Source organism: Podarcis tiliguerta (assembly GCF_965153285.1).
Source record: "Podarcis tiliguerta genome assembly, chromosome: 8".
Taxonomy (NCBI): domain Eukaryota; kingdom Metazoa; phylum Chordata; class Lepidosauria; order Squamata; family Lacertidae; genus Podarcis; species Podarcis tiliguerta.
Window position 1 is genome coordinate 58,797,763 of NC_139541.1, and position 22,307 is coordinate 58,820,069.

The 22,307-nt window shown below is 46.7% G+C and overlaps 1 protein-coding gene across 1 annotated transcript; it reads right to left on the minus strand.

Moving 5' to 3' along the window:
* Positions 1 to 373: 373 nt before the first annotated feature.
* On the minus strand, positions 374 to 21,659 carry LOC310683394 (uncharacterized protein). The gene is made up of 15 exons (XM_083453293.1): positions 21,148 to 21,659; positions 19,249 to 19,397; positions 17,284 to 17,444; positions 15,697 to 15,856; positions 12,424 to 12,594; positions 10,810 to 10,901; positions 10,368 to 10,525; positions 9,649 to 9,752; positions 7,185 to 7,409; positions 6,393 to 6,478; positions 5,200 to 5,336; positions 4,231 to 4,320; positions 3,317 to 3,525; positions 2,277 to 2,483; positions 374 to 1,041 (listed from the first exon to the last, which is right to left on the minus strand). The coding sequence occupies exons 2-15, from the start codon at positions 19,393 to 19,395 to the stop codon at positions 754 to 756; spliced, it is 2,235 nt and encodes a 744-aa protein (XP_083309419.1). The 5' UTR covers positions 19,396 to 19,397; positions 21,148 to 21,659; the 3' UTR covers positions 374 to 753.
* Between the last annotated feature and the right edge of the window lie 648 nt (positions 21,660 to 22,307).

The following is a 22,307-nucleotide window of genomic DNA, read 5'->3' on the forward strand; positions in this document are numbered from 1 at the left end:
GAATTACTTGGTTCTGCCTATAACTAGCTCTGGAAGACACTCAAAACTCAAGACGAAAGGGAGAAATGAGCTAAGGGGAAGGCACATTTGGCAAACCCTCACCATTATCAACTTCTGCCCAGAAACCTATGTCCCCACTGTGGAAGGACGTGAGGATCCAGAATTGGCCTCCACAGTCACTTACGGACACACCGCTAAGACCGTGTTCATGGAAGACAACCTTACTCGTCTATGAGTGATCGCCAAAGAAGAAAAACTGTTGGCTTTCCTGCTTTCTACCCTACCAGTTCCAATGATGTAAGTGCCCCAAACCCTACCTCCAGATGCCTATGACACATGAGATCAGACCAAAACAAGGATCTTTCAAGCATCCTCCGCTTGCTGCTATTTGAGCCCTTTATTGCCTATTCACTTTTAGCAAAGCTAGCTGAAGACATGATCAATGACTTTAAAAAGCAAACTGTAATCATCCTTTCAGAGAACAACCTTCTGTTATCCCAGAACTTTCTCCAGATCAGCCCCAGCCTCACCAGTGCTCCACTGAAAACAGTTCTTGCCGCCCAGGCCACAAAAACAAGGCTGGCGTATATCCAGAGGGATATTACCCTCTCCCACAGTTCATAGGGCCTCACAGTCTCTCCCTCCGCCTGCACATTTTACTTAATGCAGAAACCCATCTCATATATACATGGCCTGACAGAGTGAGATGCCCTTTTGCCTTTCAGGGGCCTCCTCCCTCACCAGTTCCGACGACTAGCATTGGATGGTGCGGCTGGCCTTCCCCGAGACTGTAAAATCAGCTTGCAGGATGTTAGAAGGGGCCCGGGTTTCTTGGAAGGGCTGCTGCCCCCCAACAAAAAGGGTGAAAGTGCCAGGCTCCAGGCGCCACTCCCCAACCCAGATGGCTCTCTGGTTGAAGTCTAACTGGAAGGGTACTTTCACAGCACGTCCCACAGGCACTGGAACACGGTGGAAGCCAACCAGCTGCCAGCGTGGCACTGGCACGGATGCCCCTCCCCAGCGGAGGTAGAGCTGCACCACCTGCAGAAGGAAGGAACTGTTAGGAGGAGAAAACCCCAAGGCTCTTCTAGGAGTTTTCACCCCTGCATGTGTTGGTGGTGGAGGCAGCAGCACTGTTTGGAAGTAGCCTGAACTGCAAACTACAAAAGGCAGATGCTTGGGGATAATGTCCCATCTACCCAGAGACAAGGACACCAAAACACCCTCTCCCTAAACCTCACCCACCAGTTCCAGATCTGAAATACATGCTCATCAAACCAAAGTGGCTGAAGGCGCTTCCTGGCTCCTGCTATTCAGTAAGGAGCTGCAAGTGCACTTGGGGCAGGGAACAGGAACCAATTTCAGGCTCATGCTCAGACATCTCCCTGGCTTCCAAGATCACACCAGGAATTTCACACACTTCAAGCATATCTTCACAGCCGTAAGGGCGAGAAACTTGCTTTTTTAAATGGATGTAGATTCCACAGTCTTTTTCTATGCTTATCCCTAGATATCATTGGTTCAAGCTCCCCATTAAAATATTAGGCAGGATAGATGGCAATGATGCATGGGGGCATACCGCATTAATATATTTCCTGTTACTGTCTGCTCACTGAGAAATTGCAAAAACCTGGAAGCTGGCAGTCAGCTAAACCTTTGAGCAATGGCTTCAGAGACTTTTGCATATTCCACTTGCAGAAAACCTGACTTTCAGCATAAAACTGCCCAAAGGCAAAACCATTTGACTTTTCTGCTACTTGGAGCTCACTTCTGGAATACGCTAAAGGGCATATACAAGGTCTCCATCATTTGTCTGCCTTCCTGAGACAATGGAACACTGGCTGAAGTGGCCTCTATCCTCTGTCATTTGGACTCGAAAGTCTTCTGCTTTAGATATCCTCAAAAGCTTTTCAACTGCTTGCTCTTCTGTTAACTTCTATATTGTTGTTGTATTGTTTTCTCATGAAAATCAATAGTATATATTTAAAATTGGGAGGGATTCAACTACCTAGTCCCATTAAGCAGAAATACTTACATTAGCATGGTATGGCTTTCCTCCCCCACCCGAAAATTGCCTTTGGGCACATCAGGAGAACCCCCAGAACAGCAGGAGAAGGAGATGGTGGATTGTTCCAAACGGAGGGGAGCGGGGATTTTTCCATCTGAAAAAGCTTGCACTGATGGAATGATTGCCATAGCGCTATGGCAATGGTTGAATTCCTCCCTCTTCTCCCTGCTATCCCAGTTTGTGGGGAAATACACACATACTGCCTCACCTCTTCGCCATCCCTGGAGCCCACATTCTTCACTACTGCAGAGATGCTGAGGTTACCACAAATGGGCACGACATCGGCATCTAGCACCAGGTCGCTGTATTGGAAGGTGGTAAATGAGAGCCCATAGCCAAAGGGGTACAGTGGAGCCTCGTCCCCATAGTAGCGATATGTCCGTCCAACCATCGTGTAATTCTCCATTGGTGGAACCTGTGGTAACAGCCACAAATGAGTGAACGGGATGGGAAGAAGCCCATGGGCCAAGCCAGTCTGAATGAGGAGGCACATGGTGGGAAATGCACAAGGTGCAACCAATAGCAAGGAGTATATCTTAGCTCAGGGGTCGCCAGTGTGGCACCTGTGGACACCAGTGTGCTTGCCAGTAATTCCCATGGTTCCTGTAAAGGGTCTTAGCTAGCATCTCAAAAATCCACAATGCTATTTGCTTTTCCTGCTCAGTTCCTGCTTGTAAGGCTCAGGTTCACGTACACCCTTAAAACATGCCCATATTTCATTGGATGCCAGGAAGGAATACACACCTGCATCCAACGCAGCAGAATGTAAACCCACTTGTAGGCTGACAAGTGAGGGTTAAATTTTCCTCAGGGAACAGGTGCATGGCAAATGAAGCCTATAAAATGCAGGCTTCTTTCCTTTCTCCAGAGGACGGGACAAAAAAGTGCTTTGCCATCCCAGTGCCCTGTGCTTCCCAAAATGTTGAGCAAGGCCCCCTTGTGCTGTGGTTCCCAAGCACCCACAAACCAGCTTGCTGGTGGGAGTGTGGGAACCCCACAAGGGATTTTGACAGGTGAGTGGGACAACCCACCTGTCTATCATGTGATGTCATAATACATGGCTAATACTGATATGGATCTAGCCCATGGAGCCAAACCCCCATTCCTGCTTTAAGAACTGGTGCCTGACCTTGCTTTCCTCCTCCTCCCTCCCCACCCTTTTTTTCTTGTATGTCATGTCTGTTAAACTAAAAGTCTGCGGGGACAGGGATTGTCTTACCTACAAATTTCTGGGCATCCTAGTCTTACCTGGTGCATGCCTGCAGGCCACGTAGCAGGGAGTCGGCCAGCAGGATTTGCCCCTTTAGCTCCCACCAACACCTTGGCAAGAGCCAGGCCGGTAGCCTGAGCTGGGTAGAAACAGGCTAAGATCGCTCCCACACTGTCCTGTGCCTTGGCCCAGCTCACGTCAAGCGGGCCTGCGTTGAACAGCAGCAGAATCACTGGACGTCCAGCAGCTGAAATCAAAGCTCTAAGCAATTAATAAACAGGCCAAATCAATGCCATGCATGCAAACACTCATTAATGAGCCATAACCCAACACTCTGGAGAGCGTGGAACTTCAAGTCCAAGGTTCAAATCCTTATTCAGCCAGGAAGCTCTCTGGGAGCAGCCAGCAGTGAGCATCAATAGCCCTCGGGGAACATACGGCCTGCTTTCAAAAGACTTCTGCAAGTTATCAGTTGAGACCTCTGGTGAGACCAATTCCTCCCTACCCCAGAGCCTGCTGGTTGGGAAGGAAGAAAGAGAGAAGAAGGCAGCAGGTAGAGAGATGCAAATGGGGCATGCCCTGTCCTCATTTGGCTCTGGGCCTCACCCACTGATGCCTTTGACCCTGTCCACTGCCAGCATGTGGCCCCCAACTGATTATTCCAGAAGGAATGCAGCCCTTGATGTGGACAACCTTGAGCTAGATGGACCAATGCCTGACTCAACATTGGCAGCTTCCTAAGGGTAAATCTAAACAGTTGCCAAGGGAGCCCCACCACCATCACCAAACACCTCAATTTCACAACTGCCCATGAGCCACAGAAGAGTTTAGATTGGCTGCTTGCTGTGGGTTACCTGCAGGCCCCACCTTCTATAGTGTTTGGTGCAACCAAGTGCCTTTGGCATCCGCCTTCCTCATGTAGTCTCCCCTGGGGCAAAAACATCAAGCTTACCCCAGGCCACAGCATCCTGAAGGAGTTCCAGCTGGTGGCCAGGCAAGGCTAAGTCCTTCCGGTCATTGGTTTCTGTCTCCAGATCCACTCCTGGGCAGAGGGAGTTAGAAGGCATGTTAAAAGAGCCCACCCACTCCCTTCCCTCTTGTCCTCATCCTAAACAAACCAAGGAGGCTCCTCTCTGAAAATTTCCTTTCCAAATGTTTGAGAAATGGCAAAGTACCACTCTCCAAAAGCAAAAGAAGATGTCCATCAGTCTTACTGAGAAGCCAGGCTCCACTGATGGAGTGGCTTGAGGTCTGCATGCTGGTGGACCACAGCTCCCATCACCACTGACCATAACATCTGTGCTCCCTGCTGTCATGATTAATGCCTCAAGGGAGTTCCATGAGAACCAATGATTGTGAACCCATAAGGCTGGCCCTGCCGCTGGCTGAAGTTTCCCCAGAATCCCACCCACCCAAGTCTGTGCACTGTGCACACATAGATAGAGAAGCCTGCACATGCATAGACCTCTATGCACACGGCTTTTCCTGCCATTCAACTCCAATTGCACAGGTTGTCATCTTGCAAATAGGTCCATTGCAAAAAGGTTTCCTTTTGCAGATGCCGACAGAGGTTGGGCCAAGGAAGTTGTGTGAGGTCAGGAGCAGGGCGATCCATGCAGTCCTTGAATTTGGGGGGGGCCTCTTTACTGACTAAGGCATGGAAGGGGCTTTATATGTACTTGACTGCACAGAGGAAAATAACCACAAGGTGTGTGGACATGGATGCATATGTATGTATATAAAAATGCACATGGATTTCTCACCCTGTGATACAGAGAATTAAAATTAAAGAATCAGTGCCTGCAGTGCTGCAGCAAGCAGATGGTCTCCTGGGTCTCACTACTTAATATGTGAACGTTGCACCGTAGGGAAAAGCATGGTGCTGTTCTTACCCTTTTTCTTCACCAGATGTGGGGCTTACCTGTACCCAGGCACACAACCACAATGTCTGCTGCTTCTACCGCAGCCTTCACTTGGGCTGGCATATAGGTGCGGCACCGGGGAAAGGTACATCCGGCGGCAAAGGTGACATTCGCCGCAATTGTTGCCAGGCCCCTCCTGCAGATGAGAACAGCTCTCAGTTTCTTAAGGGCAAACACTGGAAACGTATTTGTTCCCTGCCAAAAAATATCTGGATTTGGCCTGCATAACCCATGGACTGCAAAGCCAAACCAGCCACATAGTGGGATCTGCCTGGAACTTAGCCCCATCCAACCTTACACACACACATACACCTCACCATGTATTTACTGCCCTGAGTAGGCAATAGAAGCCAGCTGGGTTATGGAGACCCAGCAGGGCCATACAGGGTGGTGGGCTGTGTCTGGCATCCTGGGCTGGCAGTGGCTTCTTGGACTTTTGGACCATGCACATCCAAAGCCTGTGGCTACAATTCACTGCATTGATGAGAGTGTATTTGCTTCTTTTTAATAGAGTGTTTGGCTTCCAAGAGCTGGCCTTGACACTAAGGGTTGGGTTTTTTTGTTTTGAAGCAAAGGCAGAAGAGGGAAGTAAATGGAAATGGAAAATAAGTGCCCGGTGTGGGAGGGGGAAAGCAGAGTGCTGGGTGTAGGAATGCTCAAAGCTTCATTTCCAGAGAGAGGTTCTGACTCTGAAATGCACATGATGTGGTTCTACTGGTAAAACTAAGCAAGTCAGACCCTAAAGGATGGGATGGGAAATGCAATGAGCCATTCTGAGCTCTGGAACAGCAACTATTCTATCCTTGGTAAAGGTAAAGGGACCCCTGACCGTTAGGCCCAGTCGTGGACGGTTCTGGGGTTGCGGCGCTCATCTTGCTTTATTGGCCGAGGGAGCCAACCTTGCATCAAACAAGGATGTGTGTATGAGACAGCCCTACCTAAAGGGCAGTTATGGGTCTGGCACCCAGCATGTCCTCAGCCTGAAGGACTTCAGTCCCTTTTGAAAACTCTCGTAATTTCTTGTCTGTTGCAGCATCTGTCTGGCAAAGATGGCCCTACTCTGCATGCAAAAAGTAAGGCCAGCTTTAGGGTGTAGATTCAATTTAAATGAAGATACAGCTGGTCCAGCATCCTACCAGGAATGCCTTCCAAGGATGGATCAGGAGGGAGGAGAGGTTTCTTCAGGACTTACCTGGGTGTATAGATGTACTGAGGCTCTGGGACTGGAGCGTAGTTCCCAAAGAGAACCCTAGGGTTGTCGGCAAAGGGCCCAACCACCTGCCAAGAAGAAATTAGGGGCCACAATGGGATTCAGATGATTCAGAGAGTGGGAGGACCAGGGGCCATGTAACATTATTAAGTTATTCATCACATTCCAAGCAACAGTTTCAAGGTGATGTACATTGAAGATAATTAAACACACAAACACACACACACACACACAGAGAGAGAGAGAGAGAAAGCAAATGGATTTAAAACCGAACTAAAACCACACAAGGTAGACACTCATGGAAAACACCCCTTTATCCAGCTGAGAAAGTCTGCTGGAACAAAAAATTGCTTCCAGAATGTGCAAATAGTGGGCACTTGTTGTGTCTCAACATGTAGGGGTTGAGACCTAATGTGAAAAACAGAAAATGGTCACTGCCATTCCAGCCAATTGCTGGAAATCACAAGTGGGGACAGTGCAGTTGCACTCAGCTCCACCGAGCACAGGACTGGCAGCAATTCCTCAAGGACTTGGGACAAGGGTCTCTCTCCACCCTTCAGCTAGAGATGGCAGGGTTTGAAACAGAAACTTTAATGCACGCAAAGCACAGAATGCAGTAAATCAATAGTTTAATCTTTCAATACTGAGTTCTGCATTTAGTTTCTCTGTTGCAGTCTGCCCTGTTCCAGTGTTGCCAGAGGCGATGCAACTCTGGAGAACGAGAAAGGGACGAGATGCCCTCCCCATCACACCACTCTATGGTGGAACACTTACTGCAAAGTTCTTCCTCAACACATCTGGGGCCTTAAGAGGTAGCATCCCGCGCTGGTTTTTTAGCAGGACAAAGGACTGAATGGCAGCTTCAAGAGCTAGCTGGCGGTGGTCCTCCGTCTGCACGTCCTCCAGTCCCAGGGCATTGTAGGGGTTCATGGATGGCGGGTCAAACTCACCCAGGCGCAAGCGGGTGCGGAAAAGTGGGCGGACACTGCCCCTGATCGTCTGCAGGAGATAGTAGGAGGGAGGGGAGGCACAGAGCTGGCTAGTGAAGCAGCATTGTAATGGAAGGATGGAGATGGGTGAAAGAACTTCACTCCCACAGACTTCTAGGGAAAGGTGGGGAACCTCCCCACCTTTCCCGTGAAACCGTGTCAGCCAAGCCTCACTCACCTCCCCTTCCGCAATGTCATATATAACTGAAGAGCTTGTAGAATATTACAGAAACATACACAGCTCTTAAGATCCCAAAAGGTTTTAAGCCTACAGCAATTACACATGGAGAGAAGCAAAATACTGAGGAAAACCAAGCCATTAGAAAACATCAAATATAGTAAGTAAATGGACCAGATGGATTTATTTCAGATTACTGCAAAGGAACATTTGATTGAGGCTATTAATAAAATACACAAATAAATCCTGCTGCGAAGACAGTTGCTAGGATTGTATTTTACAAGTTAATTAAAGAAACTGATTGGTGAATTAGTATGTTAGAGCTATCTTTTTGGTGTGGCTATATTCTCTGCTTCAAATACTACTGAGATCAGGGACAGAGGAAATATTAGTAGCTATATCATGTATTGTATTAACATTATTATTTACTATCATTTCCTCTTTGTTATGTATTGGTCTCAGAGTTAGGAGTGGAACAGAAGCAGAATGTGTATAAGGGGAGGAAAAGCCTCAAACCACAGACTACTAAAAAATGTTGTAGGGATCTCAAAGGGCACCTAGAGCAACACCCTTGTTACAGCATCCCTAAAAGACAGTCATACAGCTTCTGCTTTAAAAAAAACACCTATTAATAACAGAGAGGCCACTCCCTTCTAACACACTGTCCCACTATTGAACACCTTGTACTGTCAGGAAACCTGTTTCTCAAAATTTGAACCTGCTGGTGTCGATACTACTCTCTGGAACAGCCAAGCTTGTGCCCTCCTGGTGTTTTGGGATACAACTCCCATCATCCCTAACCATTGGCCATGCTGGCCATAGCTGTCAACTTACAGATTTGAAAATAAGGGACCAGCAGCCTCAAAAATAAGGGATCAGCAGCCAAAATAAGGGATTTTCCGAACACAGGTACGTTCAACTTCTGAGCCCCTCCGAGCCAAAGGCAGAAAGCCCAGCCAGCAGCCAAACAAAGCCTCAAGCGGTGGTTCCCACAGCGCAGCAACCCGGCAAAGGGGATGCAGCAAGGAAAAACACCGTCACCTCTCCGCTGGGAAGGGCTGAGCAAAGGCGAGTCCCCAGGCAACGCTGCCAATTTGATCAGCACAAGGCATGCAAGCTCCACCCCCCAGTCGTTCTTAGACTCCTTATTGGGTGAGCAACGCAGCCAAGAAACACAGTTGGAGCTTCCCTCCTCCCTGGCCGGCAGGCAGGGAGGGAGAGCAGCTGCTTCCTTCGAAACCCAGGAAATTTAAGGGACATCATCAATAAGGGACAGCAGTGGGACACAGCGCTGGGATAAGGGGCTTTCCCGCCAAATAAGGGATGGTTGAATGGGGCTGATGGGAGCTTGGTCTAAAACACCAGCAAGCACCAGGTCTCTCTGGAGCAAGAGGTAAGAGTCTTTTGGGGAGGCACTATGGATGCTGTTCTAATTTTTCTATTTTCCGATGTTTTAATCTGTTTTCCATTTTGTATTACTTTTATGGAAATTGCTTGGAGACACAATACAGTGGTACCTCGCAAGACGAAATTAATTCGTTCCGCGAGTCTCTTCGTCTAGCGGTTTTTTCGTCTTGCGAAGCAACCCTATTAGCGGATTAGCGCTATTAGCGGTTTAGCGGCTATTAGCGGCTATTAAAGGCTTAGGGATTAGCGGATTAGCTGCTAAAAGGCTATTAGCGGTTTAGCGGCTTAGAAAAAGGGGGTGGGGAGCGGAAAAAAATATCAAAACTCGCAAGACATTTTCGTCTTGTGAAGCAAGCCCATAGAGAAATTCGTCCTGCGAAGCGCATCAAAAAACGGAAAACCCTTTTGTCTAGCGGGTTTTCCGTCTTGTGAGGCATTCGTCTTGCGGGGCACCACTGTATTTAAATATCTTAACTAAATAACTAAAATGTTCACACAGGGAATATGCTCCTCAGGTGCCATTGTCTATCTGTAGGATATTCTTTAGGAAATAGGATGATTTCACATTTTGGCATGCATGAGCTGCAACTGGATGGTCACTAATAACTGCATCCAATGACCCACCTTTTCCCACTCCTTGTTCCCCTTGGGTGGAACCACTTACTTCCAAGGAGATGTTGCCTTTGGCAACAGCCTGGCCTATAAACGTGAAAGAATTGTTCACCATCCCGTATGAAACTTCCAGGTTGCATCCGGCATTCACAGAAGCTGCAGCAGGAGAGGTAGAGAATTGGGATCATTATAGTCCAAGAGTTCAGAGACACAACTTTTCCTCAGCTGAACTTAACTGCATTGTATCTTTTTTAAACATAAGCACCTCTGGATGCGTTACAAGCAGAAGAATGGGACAAAAATATTAATCACGGTAATACATAATAGAGTGCTTTGTGCTCTACATTCAGACTAAAGTTTCTAATTACTAATAAGATATACCCATTCTGGTATGCAGCTTTGAGTAGCGTACACCATTTTGCAAGCCACGTCCTGATATAATGCATGTCTGTGTATGTTATTTTCACTAATATATAGATTTTTATCCACACATTCCCCATATATAATCCTTTTTGTACACAATACTCCTTCATTGGCTCCCAAGACAGACAGATGCCAACTGTTTGATTGGAGAACTGCGTTGCAAAATTAAGACAACTGTGGGTTCTGAAAGATAATTGTGTTTTGATTCATGTTATTGGTCCAAGACCTACAAAATGGGTTATGTTCTCATTAAAGTGCAAACTGGATCTAATTTCTCACCCCGTCCTCATTATGGGGAGCTGCCCACTCTGGGCTGAGAGCCGGACGTCAATGCTGGGTAGTGCTCACCTATGGCAGACTCCAGTAGGCTGTGGGTATAGTTGTGACCAAGCCATAACAGTTCCACAGCTCCCTCATCGCTCACCACATAGCCCTGGAAGCCCCATTCTCCACGCAGGATGTCTGTTAGCAGGTTCTTGTTAGCGCAGGCGGGGATTCCATTAATCCTGGCACAGGCGAGAAAGAAAGCTATCAGGCTCAAAAGCGTTGCAAACATTGTTGGTATGCCCCCTGCTCTAATGATGAACCACGTAATTTTAGCACAGGGGTGGGAAACTTTTTCAGCCACATTCAGTTGGGAGAAACCTTGGGGGCCACAAGCCTAACAATGTCTACTCAGAAGAACATCCTACTGAATTCAATGGGGGCTCACTCTCAGGTTAACTGGGATCAGGATTGAAGCCTAATGTCCCATTGCCACCCGAAAGTTAGGGAGAGAACCCAGACATACCTGTTATAGCTGCACATGAAGCTGAAAGTTCCAGCCCGTACGCAGGCCTCAAACTGAGGCAGGAAGGTCATGCGCCAGTCACGCTCCTCCACCTGGTACAGAGCACAGATATCATTCCCTCCTGGCATACCACCACTACCACCCCAAGCATTGTTGGCAAAATTCCAGGACACCTAGAAATAGGGTTAGCCCAAGACATTTTGCCTCCTGAAGCAAAGAACAAGATGGCGTCTTTCTCCCCATTCTGTGTAGAGAAGTCAACAAGACTGGTTGCTGAATCTTAGTTGAACACAACAACACCCTTTACTGTATCAGAAGGCAGCAGGATAATTTAGGGAGTGCAGAGCAATCTGCATGTAACACATAGCCTTGCCTTGCATGTAACACATAGCCTTGCCCCACTGCTGCTCCTGGGGCTCAGGAGCAGCAGTGGGGGAACAGACCCCACTGCTGTTTGTTGTGCAAGAGACCAAATCAACTTCTATTGCACAACCCAAATTTGCTGGTAGAAGAAGAAGAGTTTGGATTTGATATCCCGCTTTATCACTACCCTAATTAATCTCAAAGCGGCTAACAATCTCCTTTCCCTTCCTCCCCCACAACAAACACTCTGTGAGGTGAGTGGGGCTGAGAGACTTCAAAGAAGTGTGACTGGCCCAAGGTCACCCAGCAGCTGCATGTGGAGAGGGGGGACGTGAACCCGGTTCACCAGATTACGAGTCTACCGCTCTTTACCACTACACAACACTGGCTCTCCCAGTGTATGTGGTATGTGATTGAATCCCACTCACAAAGCAGCAATAGTTTGGAAGGGAGGTTTAGAGGATTCAAGATTTTGGAGCCAATATTTAATTTCAGTGGTGCATTATTTTTGCTGCTTTTGTGATTCAAGTTTTTGTATATGAGGCTCTTAAACTCAGGGTCGTGGGTTTGAGCTCCACGTTGGGCAAAATATTTCTGCATTGCAGGGTGTTGGACTAGATGACCCTTGTGGTCCCTTCCAATTCTATGATTCTTATTATGAATTAAAAGGGGGTTGCTTAATTGAATTGGATATTTCTTAATGAGATGCTTTCATTAATCAATTGATTATCTCAATTTTGTTATAACTTGTAACTTAGTGAGTTGAGTGAGCCCACCACTTATGTGAGGGCAGGGAAAAAAAACCCCAGAACCCCCCCACCAAATTAACCAACCCTTATCTGTCCAGAGTGGGCCTTGCCCTCTGCCTCACTCACCGGCCTTTGGGAAGGTTGTACGAGGGTCCTGGGAGCCTCACACATCCTTCCCAGAGACTGCAAAACAAGGCCTAGAGCTCTACAAACTCTGTAGCGGGTTTCCCCTCACTCCATTTATTTATTTTTCAGCCATGAGCCTAAGGCTACAATCGCAAAAACAAATTGTGCATCAGTGGCAGGCCCAGTGTATGTAACTTTCTTCGTGTTGTGAGCTGCCTTGAGCATAGTTTACTATGGAAAGGCGGCATACAAATAAATGATAATGATGATGGCGGAAGCAGGGAGAGGAAGGGAATGAGCCAGCACACAGGACAAGGAAACCTCCTCCATTCAGCCCTTGCCACCTCCCAGCTCCCAACCTGCCAGTCATACTGACCTTGGCATCGAAGGAATAACGGGGCTCAGGGATGTTCTCGGGGCCCCCATGGACGGAAAAGTGCTTGCAGCCAGCGCTGGCCTTGACATAGCGGGGGTGGTCACCGTGCAGCCCTGTCACAAAAGCCACACCCAGCTCCCTGGTCAAGAATGGATCCTCTCCATAAGTCTCCTGAAGAATAGACAGACATACAGAGACTTAGGACATACCCGTTCTCTGTGACACGTCCCTCCTCCTCCCCCTCCTCTCAGTTCCTGGTGTCCACACCTTTCATCACCACAAAGGAACCTGCTGTCTGGTACTTCTGGTGAGAGAGCCACAGTCATTCCCTCCCTTTGGAAATTAGATAAATGCCAACAGCATTACATCTTAGCCACTTATTTAGACCTCTTTACTTACACAAGTTTCTCCTGCGGTGTGACCGAGTTAGTGTATTGTATTACTGATTTATGATGTTCTACTTAGTTTGTATTTTATTTTTGCTATATTGTTTTTGAACCGTACATAGTTTGGTGTCTATATTTTAAGCAGTACAATGGTACCTCTGGTTACGAACGTAATTCATTCCGGAGGTCCGTTCTTAACCTGCAACCGTTCTTAACCTGAGGTACCACTTTAGCTAACGGGGCCTCCCGCTGCTGCCATGTTGCCGGCGCGCGATTTCTGTTCTCATCCTGAGGTAAAGTTCTTAACCCGAGGTACTACTTCCGGGTTAGTGGAATCTGTAACCTGAGGTGTTTGTAACCCGAGGTACCACTGTACATGAATTTTGGATTTTTTTAAAAAAAAAAATATTGATACACCAAAAAAGAAAGAAAAAAACAAGACAAGAAATACAAAACAAACCACGATAAGGACAATATTAATTACAAATCAATAAACCAAAAAGTGTTCCTTGGACTATAGACCCAACCTCCAGCCCATTCCTTATTTCAATTATTAATTATTTGTTGCCCATACACGTTTTTGTCTTAAATTAACTGATTAACTAATTATTGATTTATCTAAGGTTTCAGATCTTTCTTAAATCTACTACTAAAGTTATTCAAATGCTGCAGCAGAATTTAAACTACTGTAATTGTTTTTCAAATAAACTTTAAAGACTTCCCATTTTGAGATGATTCCTGTTTTGGTTTGTTCTTTATTTTTTCTGATAAACTATCTAACTCTGCATAATCCGTTAACTTTTGGATCCATTCATGAACAGAAGGGATTTCACCACTCTTCCACTTTGTAGCGATAAGGACTCTTGCTGCCACTGTGGCATATAAAAATATACCGTATTTTTCGCCCCATAGGGCGCACCGGGCCATAGGACGCACCTAGTTTTTTTTGGGGGGGGGGGAAATAAAGGGGGGGAAATTATTTTCCCCCAGGCGCGGGGATGGGGCGGGGGAATTCCGAGCTTGGTGCCAGACTCCCACGCCTTGCGGATATCTGCCTGAAGCCCAAACCAGGTCAGGGAACAGCGGGATGGTGGCGCTCTGCCTCCCCGCTGTCCCCCGAGCTTGTGGGGCTGGCGGCAGGGAGAAGCGCGCTTCTCTCCACCGCCAAGATCCAAACCAGGTCGGGGAACCGAAGCCCAGGGCGCGCTGTGCAGCGCGCCCCCGGCTTCAAGATGCAGGCTGCTATCCGCAAGCCTAGGGAGCCCGACGGGAACTCCCGCTGCTCCCAAGGCTTACGGAGAGCTTCCTGAAGCGAAAGCCTGCATTCGCCCCATAGAACGCACACACATTTCCCCTTCATTTTTGGAGGGGAAAAGTGCGTCCTATAGGGCGGAAAATACGGTACTCTTCATTTTTTGTGGGATATCCAAATCTGTGATCCCCAGGAGGTAAGCTTCTGGTTTTCTCTTAAAGGAAGTCTTTATTATTTTTTGTATTTCTAAGTGGATACCCTCCCAAAATGCCTGGATTTTTTTGCATAGCCACCACATATGGTAGAAAGTGCCTGATTTATCTCCACACTTCCAGCAATTACTGGGGACATTTTTGTACATCTTTGACAATTCCCAAGGTGTTAGATACCATCGGTGTTGCATTTTTAGGGAGTTTTCTTTTAGAGTATAACAGTTTGTGAATTTCCAATTATTCTTCCACAAATTTCCCCACTGTGGCATAGTTATTGAATACCCAAAGTCCTGTGACCACCTAACCATGGCTGCAGTGACCTCCTCCTCCTTGATTTCCCAGTCAAGGAGGAGTCAGTATGCTTTGGAGAGGGTTTTGCTTTTAGAGTTTACTATCTCGGATTCAAATCGAGAGATTTCTGTTACAAAACCCTTTTGTTTGTCAGATTTACATTTTTCATATACAGTGGTACCTCGGGTTACATACGCTTCAGGTTACATACGCTTCAGGTTACAGACTCTGCTAACCCAGAAATAATGCTTCAGGTTAAGACCTTTGCTTCAGGATGAGAACAGAAATCGTGCTCCGGCGGCGCAGCGGCAGCGGGACGCCCCATTAGCTAAAGTGGTGCTTCAGGTTGAAAACAGTTTCAGGTTAAATACGGACCTCCGGAACGAACTAAGTACTTAACCCGAGGTACCACTGTACCTGATGGTATTGGAATATTTTGGTAAAATATTTTAAAACAAGCAGCATTTTTCTCATATTTTCTCATGTTTTTTCATATTCCTGCATTTTTATTCTTACAAAATTAAGTAAATAATAACTAGAATATGAAAATATATAAGAAAAAATAGCCATCCCAATACTCCAAGCTTGGTAATAGGAGTAACACCTTTGACCAGAAACAGGTCATGTGTTCCCCAATAATCCATATTTGGCTCTTATTGCCCACTTTAGGCACCACTATGGATGGGGAATAAATGAGATTCAGTTTTCATTTAAAGACAGTCCTACTTAATTTGCACTTTCTGAAACAAGAAAAGAACTGAAACACAACCATCCTTTGAAATTCGTTCTTTCCTGAATTTTGAAGTGCAGTTCTTGCAGCTAAGAAATGTGTTCAAACATGCACATACTAGTGTAAAGTGTGCATAGAAATGCTTGTATTGGTGAAAACAGCATACAAAAAAGGCATTGTACTGGGGAAAGTTGCTTTGCAAAAATGCTCGTATTAGGATAAATCCACACTAAAATGTTGATGAATTACCGTGAGGACTTTTTAGAAGGGAAATCACAAACTGATGTGGAAATGTGGAGAATTGAACTTAAGAGCAGAAAATGAGAAACTGAAATGAACAGGTCTGCCCATCCCTCTGTATCCTCCCACCTGTGGAGTCCCCATTTCCTAAACCATTCATACCTGGTTTCTGCCCCACAGTGGGTGCCTCATAATGTTTAACATGGGGCTGAAGCAGCTCAGGCCAGTGTGGTCGTCATAGTTACCAACGGAGATGAAGTAGTTGTGTTTGGCACGGACCTCAGTGGCTGTGGCATTGGCTACGCGGTAGATGAGCTCAGGGCTGTCAGCAAAGAGAAGCAGCAGTGGAGAGGAAGTCAAAAAGGACATTTTGATCTAGCAAGTTGCTATTGAAGCTGAAGGCAGAGGCTGGGATGGGGGTGGAGCAAACCTATGTCTGGGCTGAGGCACTTCAGGAGACATTTTAGGTCCTGTTTGACTGAATGCTTGAGGCAAAAATGTCCTCACAACTGAGTTTCAGAACTATGTGAAGATTTGATCCCTTTTCCTAGTCCAATTACACCACACTGGCTATATGGAGGGGCATTTAAATCACTTCAGCTTCCCACCAGCATTTTTTTTTAAAGGGCCTTGGATTTGATTGACTACTTCAGTGAGGCTAGAAAATATTTTTTTCAGAGGGTTGAATCTGGTTTTCAAGAGGCACCCGTATTTCTTTATTCCTTCTTCAGTCTCTGATCCACATGGCTTTTTAAATTATACAAAACCCGTTTACTAGAGGTGACGAGGGAATGTGTGCACACATCTCAAGAAGTGATTCCTCTTTCAAATAAACTTCAATTCTCTGGAAAAAATGACACTGCCTCTTGCAACTGACAGAAATGGAGGGCAGGTTGCCATCTGACAGGGCTTTGTGTCATTCAGGAACCTTACTTCGGGGGGGGGGGGAGAGACAGCTGGCAACCAAGCAGAATTGCTTCTCTTATATCAGCAACCATTTCTAATAATTAGAACTGTAATTTTCAGGCAGCAATTTTAGGAGGAGCTGAAATGGTGTGAATGGAGAACGAGGCCAGGACTGGCTCCAGGGCTGAAGGAACCCTTGGTACGTTCCTTTTTTTAGGGTCCTTTCCTTCACTTAAGGGACCCCTCCACATGCTAGGCAACTGCCATTTTAAATTTCAAAAAAAATCCCTCAGAAAGTGATTATTATTTTATTTTTAAAAATTACATTTCTCTACTGCTCGGATGTCAAAACCTCTAAGCAGTTTACAGAAAACATTTAAAAATACATTAAAATGATCTAGGAAAGTCAAAAGTTAAAAAACAAGCTGATCTAAAAGTAATTCCAAATATCAATAAGATCAATAGTTAAAAATATAAATGATCGCAAAAGAAAATCACAGGTTAAAATGCACGTTAGCTTTGGAAATCTGAGTAGGCTTGGAAAAACAAAAACATTTTTATAAGGTGATAGAAACAATGCCAGAAAGGTGCTTGCCTATTTTCATCAGTATAATGGGGTAAGTTCCTACAAAGCACACTGGGAAATGTAAAATGGTGGCTCATGGTTGTCTGGCACTCAACAAGGCAGGACCATGGCAAAGCCCTAGTGGGCCCTCCCAGAGGACAGAGTCCCAGCAACTCTGTTGGGGCCAAAATGGGACACTAGTAGAGTAGGTTGAAAGGGAATCAAGGGGAACCTAGGAGAAGCCACAGCCAAGACCCACCTTTCAACAGCAGCCATACCTGAAGGAGGCAGCCAAGCCCAGGGCCTGGGGGAAAGCAGTTGCCCATCCTGGGGCCCCAACGTCTCCACGCAGGCACTCCGTGTTCCAGCTGTAGGGCCCAATGCCCAGTCGTTTAATGGCCGGCGCTGGGTTGTTGCCCTTTGCCCCTCCTCTTGCCATCTGTGGGTGAACAAGCCACAGCACCAGTCAGCAGATGAGACAGCCCCTCAGAACTCTTCCGTACCCGGTCTTTGTTTTGCAATGAGGTGGCACTAAGCTTACAGCTCAGGGAATCCCAAAGGGCTGATTCCTTTGTGCATTCGGATGGCAACTCCAACTAGACCACTGAGTGCATATTAAATACTTCTAAATACTTCTAAAAAGTGGTAGATTTTCCTCCCTCCTTTCAACCCACACTTGTGAGAGAAGCAGGGAATCTATTCTGTCTATGCTAAGGCAATCATAAGGCGGTTGTTATTCCAAATTAATTAACGAGGCTTGCAACATTTACAGCCCACTCCCATGCATGTTTACTCAGAAGTAAGTCCAACTGAATCCAATTAGACTTACTCTCAAGTAAAGATGCATCGCAAGGGTAGGAAACCTCAGGTCCTGGGGCCAAATGTGGCCCTTCTGGCCTCTCTCTACACCCCCTGGGACATTCCATAAAAATGTGGAGTGCAGAGGAGCTGAAGGGCCCATTCCATTGGATTAAGGATTACATGCCTTACTACATCCCACCAATTACATAATGGGTCTGCCTGCCAGGGGATGTGGCCGATAAGAAGAGCCTCTGGGAAACCCACAAGCAGGACCTGAGTGCAACAGCACTCTTTCCTCCTGCGGTTTCCAGCAACTAGCATTCAGAACTGCCTCCAACATGGTTAAGGAGCCACTGATAGCCCTATTCTCTGTGAATTTGTGCAACCCTTTTTAAAAGTCATACAAGTCGTTGGCCATTAATCACTACACCTTGTGGGAGTGAGTTTCATAGTTATGTGTTGTGTGAAGAAGTACTTCCTTTTGTCTGTGTTAAGAGAGAAGGAGGAAAACTTTTTTATCTACCCATTTGCTCCACACTATGCATAGTTTTATAGATTTCTATCACGTTGGATTGTAGAGTTGGAAGGTACCATGAGGATCATCTAGTCCAACCCTTTGCAATGCAGGTATATGCAACTGTCTCATACAGGGATTGAACCTGCAACCTTAGCATTATCAGCAGCACACTCTAGCCAGCTGAGCTATCCAGGCTTTCTATTTCATTGCAATTGGCCATGCGATCTAAGAAGAACCTCCATGTTCTAAGAGAGTACACAACTAAATCCTAGTTATTGTGTGTGCTGCAGGTAAAAAGGTAAAGGTACCCCTGACCTTAAGGTCCAGTCGCGGACGACACTGGGGTCTCTGGGACTCTGGGATCTCTGGGCCTCTGGGATCTTGCTTTACTGACCAAGGGAGCTGATGTTTGTCCGCGGACAGTTTTTCCGGGTCATGTGGCCAGCATGACTAAGCCGCTTCTGGAGAACCAGAGCAGCGCACGGAAATGCCGTTTACCTTCCCGCCGGAGCGGTACCTATTTATCTACTTGCACTTTGATGTGCTTTCAAACTGCTAGGTTGGCAGAAGCAGGGACCAAACAACGGGAGCTCACCCCGTTGCGGGATTCGAACTGCCGACCTTCTGATTGGCAAGCCCTAGGCTCAGTGGTTTAGACCACAGCGGCCCATTGTGTGCTGCAGGAGGGTAGAGCTAGTGTCTTAAATACCGGCTTATGGACTTCCCGGAAGCATCTGTTGGCCATTATGAGAAGGAAGATGCAGGACTCAATGGTCCCTTGATCCATCCAGCAGGAGTCTGATGTTCCTTATAATTCCAAACCAGCCCTCCTCCCTTCCTGCAGCTTTGATGCCCTTTGCCAGGCCTCTCCACACCTGTTCTGCCCTGCCACCTCTGTCAAATGGTCAAAAAGTGTTTCTTGTACCTGCAGTATCATCTCATCCAATGTCAGCCTGTTAACCAGGTCGTCCAGCCGCTCCTCCCAAGGCAATGTGGGGTCCCTGAAAGGGAAGTCCTGGCCCATGCACAGCCCAGCCACCAGCAGTAGGACGATGATGTGGAAAAAGGCCATCACTTTCGGTACAGGAGAGAGGAAACAAATATGAGCACCACCAAGGACAACAATCACACCCTCCAAAGAAGGACCCCTTTTCCTTGAATGGCATCGTGGATGAGAACACAAAATGGTGGTGAGTGCCCACTGGGACTGGTAGGGTGGAATGCTGGGAACCCAACAGTAGGTGGCAGCAGAGCCAATGGCAGGTGCAGCCAACTAAGTCTTGTTTTGTCTCCATCCTTCTCCCTGCTGAATTCTACAAGGTCAAAACTGAAACTAAGGACAAGGAAACTGACAGCTAAGGGAAGACTTGAGTTTGGTGGGGCAAATCTAGAGGGTATCACATTCCCCATCCCTGCTGTGCTCCCTTGCCTCTGTCTCAGACTGGCAGAATCCAGGTACAAGGTACTCACCTTGGACACATCCCCCCAATCTGCAACAGGGCACATTCCTTGTGCTCTGGGTGTGGCTCTGAAAGCATCCATGGAGCACCCCTCCATGTTGGAGCACCCCTGATGTGTGCCAATAAATGTATTAACTCGTTAATTAAAAAACTTCTCAGATGAGTGTGCCCACACACCATCTTGATTTTAGATGTCATCAGCATTGAAGTCATTCCAGTTACACAATGTGACTTGCTCTGTGCTCATATTTTACAGATTACATTCTCTGAAACCAAGACATTTCTGAAAATGGCACATTTCCCCCAGAAAAAGCAGTAAAAAAAGTCCTCTGGAGAGCAGTAACCCTACTCTGCCCAAACTCAAGAGATGAAGGCTGCAATCTTATATGCCAGTGGTTCCCAATCTTTTTTTGGTATAGTGACCTATTGGTTTATTGTCACATGACCAAAAGTCTTCAGCAGCCATCGGTTTTATGCATTTTAACTGCAAATTTGCCTATATTATAATTGTTACTTGAGACATCCATGCAAAAATTCACTTAAATTCATGTGGAATTTGTTGAGATATTTATAGTAGTTAACAAATTTACACAATTTTTTTCATGGGACTGTAAGAACACCAACCATCTGATTGCATTTCTAAAAACATATGGTTACACTAATCAGTGTTAGATGTTAAATGTTAGATATTAACAGTGTTAGTGTTAATAGTTTCATTCACAATGAAGTTCATTTATGCAAGAACCAGTGGGATGGTGGAGTTTGCATTTTGCCAACAGGTACATCAACACAGTTGGATGGTTGTCTCAGATCATTTCATTTTCATAAGAGTCAGTGCTGAAAAACCTGTTTTGCAAAAATATACACTACCAAATGGCAGCAGCACAGAAATTTCTTCATTGGCAAGCAAAGGTTACTCAGTGGTAATGCAGCAACTGAGAAATTTTGGTAGCATAAAGCCAAAATTTGAGAAACCTCATTTCCAATTTTTTTTTTAATCTTTGAAGGTCCTATCACGTGACAGTTCAAGGAGTTGTTCTTTTTGCACAAAGGCAACTTCCAGTGGAATCATTCAAACTCTACAGCGGAAAAGGAGTAGACAAATCTTGACTAAGGAAACTTCAAACCACCCTGTGTCCCTGGCCCTAGATCAAGGTTGCTCTGAGCGTCGCCTCTAATGCACAGGGCTGTTTTAGCTCAAAACAACTCCCTGTACAACAAGTTCCTTGTGGCGAACTATCACCGCATATGTCAAAAAGAAAAGGCTGTAAGATATACCGGTATTTCATTACACTCGTTAAGGATTAAAGCAATAATTATTGGGTTGGGGGGTATCTTAAAAAGCCCTTGGCCCACTCGCTTACCTGTAAACCCCGCTTAATCCGAGGAGGACCCTCTTCCAAGTAAAGGCGAACAAGATCGCGCTGGTAAAAGCACCCGCTGCGCCGCCTAGCCCTCTCCGCCCCCTTTCTCCCTGGAAGCCGAAATCTAGGCGTGCAGACGTATCTGGGGACAGATCCTCCGCCCGCGCCGTTTTTCTCAGCAGGCAGATTGCAAAACGCTTATCAGGCTCAGGCGGCTTCCTTCAGCCTACGCAACCCGAGGGTGGGGTGCAGACTGCTCCTATCCTGCCCTGGCTGTGCCCCCCCTCCGGTCTTTTGGAAGGGCGCCACTGGATCCGGGCCTCCCCTTCCCGCGTCTCTGAAAGACCAAGCGGAACTGCGGGAAGCGTCTTTGTGGGCCCGGGTGTGTAGTTCAGGAGGCTGCAGGACTTGTTCCCAAGCGGTGCAAGCTGCAACGGGAAAACTTTTCCGTTCCCTCCTTTTGCAGCCTCCCTCCGTGCCGCGGGCTGCTGCTCCAGCCTGTAGCCGTCGGCTGTCCATCGGAGGGCGCGCGTTTCTCATGCACTGGCTCTTGGGAACGCGCGAGCACCTGGCCAGCTTTCGCCGGGTGCTCCTCGTGCCAGCAAGGCTTTGAGGTATTTTTTGTCTATGTGTGTGGGATGGTCCCACGACATCGTTGGCATTAAAATTTTTAATGCCGAAATTTTTAAAAATCTGGTTTGCCGAAATCCAATGAGGGCCCATCCAGACGTCGTTTTCATTGCACGTGTGACGGTTTCGGCTTGTGATGCTATCAGGTTGTGTCACATGTGATCCCACTTTCAATACTATTTGGCCAGGCAAAGGGGAGGCCCCGCTGCTTCGTTTCGAATCAGTGCATGTCCAATAACTTCCTGATGAAGTCCTGTAAGTTTTTATAGGACAAATGTTTAGGTTAATTTTCTGCTCCGCTGTAACATCTCCAGGCAGCAACAATGGCTGTTTGGGGAAAGCATCACCAAACTGGAGCAAAATAAAGGCACCAGTAATGCGCTGTTAATGTGCAGGACATGTTCCACAATAAACCACAAGTCTGGAGGGGCCCTGAGTTTAAAAAACAAAACAAGAAACCTGATCTCAATGATCCATTTGCAAATCAACACCTGAGAGGGAAAATTCACAAGGGTGAGGAAAGCATTTCA

Excerpts from the sequence above, each read along its gene's own strand:
- LOC310683394 (XM_083453293.1), bottom strand. The coding sequence starts at position 19,395 with ATGGCCTTTTTCCACATCATCGTCCTACTGCTGGTGGCTGGGCTGTGC. Across the intron at positions 15,857-17,283 it reads GGCTTGGCTGCCTCCTTCAG|CCCTGAGCTCATCTACCGCG; the intron begins GTATGGCTGCTG and ends CTTTGCTGACAG. Across the intron at positions 12,595-15,696 it reads CACTGTGGGGCAGAAACCAG|GAGACTTATGGAGAGGATCC; the intron begins GTATGAATGGTT and ends TCTATTCTTCAG.